Consider the following 10,256-nt stretch of genomic DNA (forward strand, 5'->3'; position numbering starts at 1 on the left):
GAGAGTTTAGTTCTTTTTTATGGCCGAGTAACTGTTTGCAGTGAGCAAGCTAATATTTTTCTTTCTTCCTCTGGTTGTTGATTACACTATGGTACTTTCTGGTGAAAATTGATCTTGCTGCACACTTCTGAAGCATGCATTTTCCTCTATGCATATTATATTTTTAAAAGATTACATAGAAATTGTACAGCTTTGGGAATTCCCTAGAGGCCCAGGGGTAAGGACTTAGCAGTTTCCCTGCTGTGGTCTGGGGGTTCATTCTCTCATCTGGTAACTAAGTTCCCAAAAGTTATGCCAAAAAAAAAAAGTACAAGGTCAAAGTCATTTTGTCCACTGGGAAAATATTGATGGCTGTAAATGCATCCCACATTCACACTCCATAGAGGCTCAGAGTGTCCTTGAGCCAGCAGACCCTTCAGTGCCAACAGGCACGACATATCTGGCAGGGCCCCACCCAACACGGAGAAAAGCCTGTGGCAAGCGGCTTGTGGGATGAATCAGGTAGTAGGGCACCACAAGGGTGAGCGCCGCTGAGACACCAAAATGCGCCTCAAAGCGGATGAAGATCGTGATCGTGATGCTGCAGGGGATGGACGGCTGAGGATTTAGGGCCTCTCCCCCTGCGAGATGGGAGGAGGTCCTGGATCAGGAAAACACTGCAGTGGAAGCACAAAATCAAATTCCTTCCTCCATGTCCAGAAGCAGGCTAAACTTCTCCCAACCCCTAAAGCCAAGGGCAGCCCAAACTGTGCCCAAACCCCCAATGGGACACACAATGACCATGTTACTTCTCGTGGAAATGGAGTCAAAACCAAAAAATGCATAGAAACATGTTACTGCCCCATGAAGAATCCCATCAAAGCCAAAGGGCACAAACCCTCCAGAACCCAGAGGGTGAGAGAAGGGATGAGGAAGAACACAGGTGAGTTGTATTCAGCCATCTCTACTTAATACTCCTCCCTTCATATCACAAGTGCTGGGTTCCAGGATCCCCATCACCTGGATCCATCAGCCCCAGCCTCTTTAGTCCCTCTGGGTCCAGATGTATTCAGCTTATAGTCCTGTTCCGTGAGCTTCCAGTTGTGTGGGTCTCCCTTAATGAAGCCAGAGAGGATGATGAAGCTGAGAACCAAAATGTTGATGCCCGTGAACACTTTGTAAACCCGGGCTGACTCACGAGCTCCCAGAGCCAGTACTCCCGTGGGAAAGATGTAATATGAGACATCCAAGATAACAAAATCCATAGACAGTTACCAAGAGCTGAGGGATTGGTGCTGGACAGATGAAAATGTTTGCTCAATGGGTATGGGATTTCCTTTTGAGGTGACAAAAATATTTGGAAACTCACTTGATAGGGGTACTCTTTTGCTATTTTGAGTTGGGTGATCTTGCTTACAGATTTGAAACATGCTTGGCCTTGAAATCAAATGTTTTTATTTAACAATATATTTGGAACTCAATGGAGGTGGTTGCCCAACGTTGCGAATGTACTAAGTACCACTGAATTGTGCACTTTAAGATGGTTAATTTCTTACATGACAATCATCTCACAGTATATACACCCACCATATCATCACATGTATACTTTAAATTTGTGCAGTGTTGTATTCACATCTCAATAAACCTAGGAAAAATAATAAAATGTTTAGTTTTGTGCTATGCTAATTTCTCCTCAATTAAAAACACAATTTGGTCTTAATACAGAAGAGATACTGATAGGTCCAAGTAAATGAATCTCAGCCTGGGAATGATTTTGTCCCGTAAGGAACATTTGACAATGTCTCCAGATATTCTGATTTTCATAGTTTAGGAGGTGGGTATCACTGGTATCTAGTGGGTAAATGTCAGAGATGCTACTCAACATCCGACAATGGTTTTCTAAAAAAGTTGAAACGCACACGCCCACACCTATGAATTATCCAACCCAGACTGTCAATGATGCCAAGAATGGGAAACAATGGTCTGTGTCTTGCCTTTCTGCCTCTCACATCAGAGACCACTCCAGCCCTAATCCCCCACCATTCTGCCACCCAAGCCCTTCCCACCCGAGCTCCCCCTCCACACTCTGCTCTTCCCATCCTGTCTCTGACCCCTGACTCACCGGTGACCAGCAGCACCAGGCCCAGGGTAGAAAAGTCTGGGTACATGGCCAGGAAAGAGGGCATATACGGAGAGAAAGTTTCCCGTAATGCCTGAGAGATGTGGTTCCCAATGAGGCTGTCAAAAGTGTAGCTCCAGGCCCGGGCTACACTGGTGGTGCCTGCAGTGGCAGAAGGAATATTCACAAAATTGTGTGTGTGTGTGTGTGAGTGCACATGCGCTCAGTCTTGTCTGATTCATTGTGACCCCGTGGACTGTAGCCCTCCAGGCTTCTCTGTCCATGGGGTTTCCCAGGCAAGAATACTGGAGTGGGCTGCCATTTCCTCCTCCAGGGAATCTTCCCACCCAGGGATGGAAGCCGCGTTTCTTGTCTTCTGCATTGGCAGGCAGATTCTTTACCACTGCACCACCTGGAAGGCCTTCACAAAATAGGTCAGCTATTTAATATGCTAGGAGGAGGTCAATGTTATGCAAGAAAATATCACAGGAAATTGGGACCAGGAGAGCTGGAAAGTGAGAAAATTTAAAACCAGATATAAGGGAAAATTCCATGAAGGCAGCAGTTGAGCCAAGACTTCAAAATGGTGAAGGGATGAGCCCATGGGACACACCTTCTTCTCACACACTCCGTACAGTTCCCTGATCCCTGGGTTCTTGGTTCATCATTTAAAGAAAGCAGGATAGAAGTGAATAGAATGACATTGTGGGAGTTTCCTGCCACTGTTATCCTCTTTACCCTGCAAGGTGGATAACAAGGTTCTCATGAATGAGTGAAGAGTGAAGAACTAAATCCTGCCTCTTTGTTTCCTGATCTTAAACCCACAACTTCCCCTGATCCATCATCTCACTGATGGCAAAGGACAGTATGAGGTTCCAGCCAGGAATGAAGGTGCACAAGTGACCCATGGTGATGTAGCTGTAGAGATACACAGTACCAGAGCATGGTACCTGGGCCCCAAACTCAGCATAGCAGAGCCCAGACATCACACAAGACAGGCCAGCCACCAAGAAGGAGATGACGATCACAACAGACAGGGCCACTGCACCAGTGAGGACGTACACGCCGGCTATCAGGGTTCTGCCCACACCCGAGGCCACCAGGTCAAGGGTGTTCAGATGAGCTTCGGGACTCTCAGACTCCTCTATGGGTTCCAGCGGCTGCCTGTGGACCAGCTTCTGAGCAAACTGTCAAACATACTAAGGCAGCATCCTAGACACAGATGAGGAGGTTACGCTCTGCAGAAGAAACAAGGCACAAAGCCATCGAGAACGTCATCTGCCCTCGGCCCTGCGAGTCCAAGTCCAGAGAGCAATGGCCTTGTGAGGGAAGTTCTCCATCTCCGAGCTCTGGTTTCTACAGACACAAATGAAACTTTTAATACATTTCAAAGTTATTGGAAGTGTAAGAGGATTGAGGGGGCAAAACATGCTGCATCGAAATGGGCCACATTACTGAAATGGACACAGATGCTTTTAAGATGGCAAACTTTACGCTTTGTGGTATGTTACTACTGTTTCCTAAACTGCTGCCATGGTAAATAATAGAGCCGGCTTCACAGAGTTGTGGGTCGGAGCAAACCTGATGGTAAGTTAGTATAAATCACCATACAGTCATCTCTGAGGTATAACAATCTGGGGGTCCTCAAGTCCCTTATATCATCCCCGCGTCCACAGGGGAGTCCGCCGACACAGAGGGTCAGCAGTATACAGGAGACTGACATCAGTATTTACGTCACAAACCCTGTATAAGGGGAATCATTACTATTTCTTTTTTTTTTTGAAAGCAAGCAACATTAATGTATTAAGTCTGCAAGGCAATGCACTAAGGCTTTTTCATTTCATCTGTACATGATAAACGAGTATGGCTATTTTCATTTGTACAAAACTCTCGTATAAGAAAGTTATTTAGGTTACAATAAGTACTGAGCAGCCACATGGTGTATAAAGCCGATTTGTTGTTACAGAGGAAGGTTCCCCCCCCCCACCCCCCCCCCCCACAAAACCAAGCCTGTGATGTTATATATGTACAATCAGAATTTTATTTCAAAACAAAGAACCGTAGCAACAATAACAGAAAAAATCCATTTGGAAATTATTCACAACCTGGTCACTGAGAACGGGGAAAAATTCCATGCTGCACCACTGCCAAGCCACTGGGCTGAGGAGTCGGAGAAGAGGTGCAGCTGGAGGACAGTCCCCGTCACGGCGAAGCCCTGTCCCAGGGCTCTGCGAGTTTTGTACCCAAAGCCTCAGCAACCAGAGGGAATGGTGAGAACTAGAACCAAAACGCTGTCATAGGCGAGGGTCTGACTGCAGGGCTTGAAATATGTAAGCACCAAAGAGGGAAAGAGATCAGACAACATACGAAGGAGGGATGAAGAGCCCAGTCTCCACTTCTAAAAGTACTGTATAATCCTGGAGGTGGCCGTGGGCTGCGGTAAATGTAATCCCTCCATCTAGCAAACCCTCTGGCCACCCCAGATCTAGAAGCTTACTGTCCCCCTGAGAATGCCTCCCTCTCCCCGATGACGCCCTTCCAGCGCACCCAGGAGGCTTCATGTCCTGGTCTCACACTCCTTTCTGTCTTCTCCGGCTGTCTGAGTGGAGAGTGAGTCCTCCAATCTCAGTCTCAACATTTAGGAAGTTCTCTGTCCTCTCCAACAAGGAAAGGCAGCCAGGTGAGGCGGAACTCTGAAGTTTCAAAGAAAAACATCGATGCAGATTCCTCCCAGCAGAGGCAGTGCTGTTTACATAGACACGAGTGAGTCCGAACACATTAGACCCAATAGGGGCCTTAGGAACCTAACAAGATAACCAGCAACTGCTTCGTGACGGTGCACATACGTTCACGCTCACGTGTGGGCCTTGCTGCACATCCACGCAGACTGCCACATGTGGTCTACAGGAAAGTTCAAGTCCCTCCGGGGGCACCTGCCATAACACTGTGGTAACATGGTAACAAGGGTAACTTGACGCGGTAAACAGACATAAACAAGCATGAGATGACCCTCATGTAATAACACACGTCAACTGGATAATAATCGTTCAGGAAAAAAAAATCGTCTTCCAGCGCTGAGGTTACAAATTCCAAGTTAGCTATAAACATCTTTAAGTTCTTTTAAAGCTATGGCTTAAAGCAAAATAAAAATCAACACCTAAAATCCTCTAAACAACAAACTGAAGAAATAATGAACCTCTACCAAGGACCAAGATTTTTGTTTGCTCACTTGGAAAGCTCTCCCACCAGATGGATGATAGGAATATTTTTTTTAAAAAAGTGAGTTCACTACAGAGAACGAAGCTGCTTGGTCCAGTGAGGGGAGAGAGGATTTGTAGAAATAATCACCCCTTCTCTGGACTCCATCCAAAATTAGAACCCATAAACCCCTATTAACTACAATCCCCACCTTAGCAATAATCCTAGATTTCAAGTAATACTATATATAACCTTAAATGAAGAAAAAAGTTCCAAAGGAAACCAATAGCTTCTTTATACAGGCACATGACTTTTCTGAGAAAGTTGAGAGTTTTTATCTGAAGGATAGAAATTGTTAAGAGGCAACGTGCAAACCTCACACACCCCATCATGCATCCTCCAATCATGCCTGACCTTTCTCCCTAAATCCTTCCCTTCTTATTGTATCTTAACCTCTTCGGTATAAAATCTTCCACCCTATAAACTCTCCTGAAGCACCTCCCTCTAACCTCAATTTCCTTATGCTTTCATTATTTGGTAAAATTACTTTATATTTAAAACAATAAATATTTATGCAATAAAACCAGAAGATAAAGTAAATAAAGCTCAATTTAAGTTGTTCAGCAGAGCTGTACAGAAGAGAAGAAGGAGCTCTTATGGAATCTCTCTCTGCCCCCTACTCTTGAGTGTACCTGCTTCCTGGTGAGTCTGGGGTTGGAGGAATGGCACCTTCTAGCCCACTCCCCAAAATGCTCTGAGGCAATTTTAGAACCTAAGGGAGCAGAGCTGGCCAAATATTCACATACCAAGTGGCCAATCCCTCCTGAAATGAAGGCAGGTTTACTTGGTCTCTCCTGAGCTGAAGAGAATGTCCAAGAAATGAAATTATTAAAAGCCATTGATGACAACGACTGACCCCAGCCTTGGGATCCTCTGAGCGCCCATCGAGTGTGTGGATGAGAAAGGAATGGAATAGCAGCATTCAGAAACAGTCCTGGGTTACAACCTGATGAGGTCTCCCCGCTTGCTCAGGGGGAGGCTGCTTTTCGTGATGGGAGGGAGGTGGGTAGGAGGCACGTCTTAGGCATTGGTGTTCCTCGTGGGCTGGATGCTGTTCATCTCCATGATGAGGCCTTCCTCACCACAGATTCCTGTCTGCACCTTCCCTTCAAAGGCTCGTGTAATTTCCTCAAAAGTCCTGCCACGGGTCTCAGGAACTTTGAAGAAGGTGAAGACCCAGAAGATAATGAGAAAGATGGTAAAGAAGATGAAAATGTAGGGGCCTAAGTACAACGTGGCCAAGGGGAAGGACAGTCCAACCAGAAAGTTGGAGGTCCAGTTGGAACAACCAGCCACTGCCATGGCAGCCGGGCGGGGTCCCTGGCTGAAGAATTCAGCCACAATAAACCAGGGAATGGGGCCTGGGCCAATTTCAAAGAAGGCCACGAAGGCCAGGATGGCCACAATACAGATAAAGTTCATCCAGCTATAATCAGTCTTTAGTAACAAAGAAATCATAATGAGGATGGAACAAAAAGCCATCCCTCCAAGGCCAGTCAGGTGCAGAGTCCTTCTCCCAGCCCTTTCCACCAAGAACAGAGACACCACGGTGAAGATGGTGTTGACCACACCTGTGCTGATAGTGGCATAGATTGGCTCCTGGACACCTGCATTTTTGAAGATTCCTGTCGAGTAGTAGATCACCGTATTGATCCCAGAGAGCTGCTGGGAGAGCTGGAGCATGATGGAGACAATGATGGGTTTCCGGTAGTTGGGGGCACGGAAGAGCTCTAGCACGGTGACTTGCTTCTCCTGTGACATCCGCACACTCTCATCCTTCATCTCCTGGATGTCCTGCATCACATCCTTGGTGCCCCTTAATCTCTGGAGGACCTCCTTTGCCTTCTCCTCCTCCTTTCTGTTAATGAGCAAGAATCTAGGACTTTCAGGGCAAAATGGAAGGGCAGCGCACTGGACGATGGCTGGTATGATGGTGAAGCCCAGGAGCAGAGGCCAGAGATCTTTAGTCCCCAGGATGACTTGTAGACCAAAGATCTGGGCCACCATAATTCCGATAACGATGCCCAGCTGGTTGAGAGTACCAAAGGCGCCCCGCAGGGTAGTAGGTGAGATCTCTTCAATGTACATGGGCACGAATCCTGTGCAGAGTCCGCAGAAGACGCCGATAACCAGTCGGCCCACGATCAGCATTTCAACCGACTCTGCTATTTTGCAGAGTCCCATAAGGCAGCCACCAGCTATGGCCAACAGGTTGACAATAAGCATTGAGTTGCGCCTGCCAAATCGGTTGACAAAGAGTCCGATGGAGAAGGAACCGATCATACCACCCACAGAGAAGATGGCCACAGACAAGGACCACAGGAATGTGAGGAGCATGCTGGACGGGGGGGTTTCTGACCACTCTTCCAAAGCGTAATTGAGAAAGTCCTTTATGATCGCCTCAGGAGCGTTGATGACTCCAGTGTTGTAGCCAAACTGGAAAGAGCCTATGGTAGCAACTGAGATGGCGAAGATCAGAGGTGCGGTGATCTTTGTGGTTCCCATGGCCCTAATTTAATTCTTTTCAAATCTTTGATAAAGATCTAGGAGTGGGACTCCAGAGACCCCTCTTCCAGGCGCAAAACCTCCAAAATGTCCTCTCTCAGTGGCAAGTTTTCCTCCAGGTCCTCAGTCTATTATTTCTATATTGAAGAGTCGAAAAAGAGTCTCACAGCCTCTAGACTTGATCCAATCCCCCTCTCCCCACCTCTTCTCACACAAACACAAAGCCCTCAAAACGGGTCTCTCCACCCTTAGGCTGGAGCCAGGCTGACCCCTCTGCACTCTGAGGTTGCAGAGGTCTCTTTGGGAGGATGTGAACTCAGCACCCAGTCTCCCACAGAAGAAGCTGATCCGAGACTTACTGGATCCTTGGAGCAGAGCCTGGAGCACTGGGTCAGTCAGGGAGGCTGAGGGTAAGGCGTGCGGGGCTGGAGCTGAGACATCTCCAAGAACCGAAGCGGGGAGTCCTGAGCACAGAAAACAGTCCTCACCCCTGGGCTGTTGGGGTGGAGATGGGGCTGGGTGGGTGGGGAGCAGTGTGGCTATCAGCCCTGACTCTTCTGTGATTACCCTAGGCGGGGTGGTTCTGAGAGGTTTTTTTATGTGTGGTAAAATACCCATAACACAAAATTGACCATTTTAGCCATTTTTAAGCCTGCAGGTCAGTTGTGTTAAGTACCTTCAAATTTTGTGCAAACTTCAGAAGATTTTCATCTTGCAAAACATCAGTTCTGTTCCATTCAATAGTAATTCCCATTTCCCATTCACAGTTCCTGGCAATTACCCTTCTACATTCTGTCTCTATGAATCTGACCACTCCAGGTACTTCATTTTAAGTGGAGCCGTTCAATATTTCTCCTTTCCTGTGAGGTTTATTTTACCTAGTAAAATGTCCACAACGTCATCCCGATTGTATCTTGTGTTAGAATTCCCTTTCTTTTTAATGGTGAACAATACTCTATTGTGGGTACCTACCATATTGGCTTATAAATGGAAAACTTGTGTTGCTCTCATGCTTTAGTTATTGTGAAACATGCTGTGAACAGGGATTTGCAAATATCTCTTCCAGAGTGTGCATTCAATCCTCTGTGTACATTATCAAAAGTAGAATCACTGACTCAAACAGTCATTAAGATTTTTATCTGCTTGTGATGGAGAAGATGTTCACATATTGAAGTATGGGGACATTGTTTTGACTTATAATACATGATTCAGCCTAAACTTTGTGTGAACTGAACCCTCACAGAATGTCTTCTTTAACAAGTGAGGTAAAGAGCATCTGTTTTGAAGATAAGGATGAGTAACTCCCTCCTCGTGGCGTGAGTGTTAGCACTCTCTGGGAGATAAGGTTCCCTTCCCAGCCACCAGGGAGCTGCTGTCTTGCTGTCTGTATGAAGTCTGTCTCTTTTGAAATCTTGAAGGAATACACACACCCTGTCGCGTGTGCTGTATGTCCTGTGCTTGGATGAGGTAGAAGACTGCGCTGGACCCCACGCTTCAGCAGAGCAGCTCCTCAGAGCTCCAGGGACACTGTCTCCCTTGCTGCAGTCCTCAGTTTGGCTCAAAGAAAACTCTTTCCTATTTCGATTAGGTACGTTTCATTGATCTTTTCTGTGGCCACTTGAGGTCAAGGACCTTGAGAAATACGAGCTGTAAGACTTGAGACCCCACTCAACCCTGCTCCCTCCCAGTCCTCTTACACGACTCGACTCCCCACAGTCCACACCCGATCTGAGACACCCCAGTGTGGGGACCTTCAAGCTCAGCGGTGCCCCAACCGGAAGAAGGCAGCTTAACATGTCTGATGTGAATTCAAGCAACACAGACATTGAACAAGCACTGTGCTTTGTTGAGTCTTGGACAGTTGATGGCACAGGATAAAGGGGATGTGACTTGGTCTTCCGCAAGGAGTTCTGTTGCTGGGAGAGCCAAGCACAGAGACAGAGAATTGATACTTGATGTGAGAGGTCAGGAGTTCTGCTCCTCGCGAAGGAAAAGCCGGCAGCAGGAAGTGGAGTGGTGAGGGGGTGATGGTGGTACTGGAAGAGGGTTGACTAGATTCTGATCTCCATCAGATGACCCACATGCTGAAACTGACCACAAACCAGCAACAGGGGTCTTAAATGTAAGTGGTTGACTATTGCATTAACTTCTTTAAGAACTGAGGTATAGTTGATTTACAGTATTGTCATTTTGTTTTTTAAAGCCAACCACACAAGAGGCAGTGAAGTAGATTAAGCTATTGTGGAGAGTTTTAGTTCTTTTTCTGGCTGCGTAGTATATCATTGTATGTATATACACACACACACTTATAAATATTTATATGACATCTTCTTTATCCATTCATCTGACTTTCTTTTTAAAAAATTATTTGTTTATATTACTTTTGGCTGCGTTG

The 10,256-nt window shown here is 46.5% G+C and overlaps 2 protein-coding genes across 2 annotated transcripts; both read right to left on the bottom strand.

Moving 5' to 3' along the window:
* Positions 1–387: 387 nt before the first annotated feature.
* LOC120873042 (cationic amino acid transporter 3-like) lies at positions 388–3,438 on the bottom strand. Its single transcript, XM_040253795.1, has 6 exons — positions 3,388–3,438; positions 2,949–3,285; positions 2,102–2,260; positions 1,016–1,195; positions 789–896; positions 388–620 (listed from the first exon to the last, which is right to left on the bottom strand). Exons 1-6 carry the CDS (start codon positions 3,436–3,438, stop codon positions 388–390), a joined length of 1,068 nt encoding a protein of 355 aa, XP_040109729.1.
* Positions 3,439–6,140: 2,702 nt separating this feature from the next.
* On the bottom strand, positions 6,141–7,963 carry LOC120871990 (solute carrier family 2, facilitated glucose transporter member 3-like). The gene has a single exon (XM_040252113.1). It carries the CDS (start codon positions 7,859–7,861, stop codon positions 6,377–6,379), a length of 1,485 nt encoding a protein of 494 aa, XP_040108047.1. The 5' UTR covers positions 7,862–7,963; the 3' UTR covers positions 6,141–6,376.
* Between the last annotated feature and the right edge of the window lie 2,293 nt (positions 7,964–10,256).

This window comes from Oryx dammah, unplaced genomic scaffold, assembly GCF_014754425.2.
Source record: "Oryx dammah isolate SB20612 unplaced genomic scaffold, SCBI_Odam_1.1 HiC_scaffold_13, whole genome shotgun sequence".
NCBI classification, from domain to species: domain Eukaryota; kingdom Metazoa; phylum Chordata; class Mammalia; order Artiodactyla; family Bovidae; genus Oryx; species Oryx dammah.

Bases quoted from the DNA above. Each gene is read 5' to 3' on its own strand.
- LOC120873042 (XM_040253795.1), bottom strand. From the start codon at position 3,438: ATGGAGAACTTCCCTCACAAGGCCATTGCTCTCTGGACTTGGACTCGC. The intron at 3,286-3,387 runs GCCGAGGGCAGA...TATGTTTGACAG, and splicing joins TCTGGACTTGGACTCGCAGG to TTTGCTCAGAAGCTGGTCCA. The intron at 2,261-2,948 runs GTGAGATGATGG...CTGCCACTGCAG, and splicing joins CATACTGTCCTTTGCCATCA to GCACCACCAGTGTAGCCCGG.
- LOC120871990 (XM_040252113.1), bottom strand. From the start codon at position 7,861: ATGGGAACCACAAAGATCACCGCACCTCTGATCTTCGCCATCTCAGTT.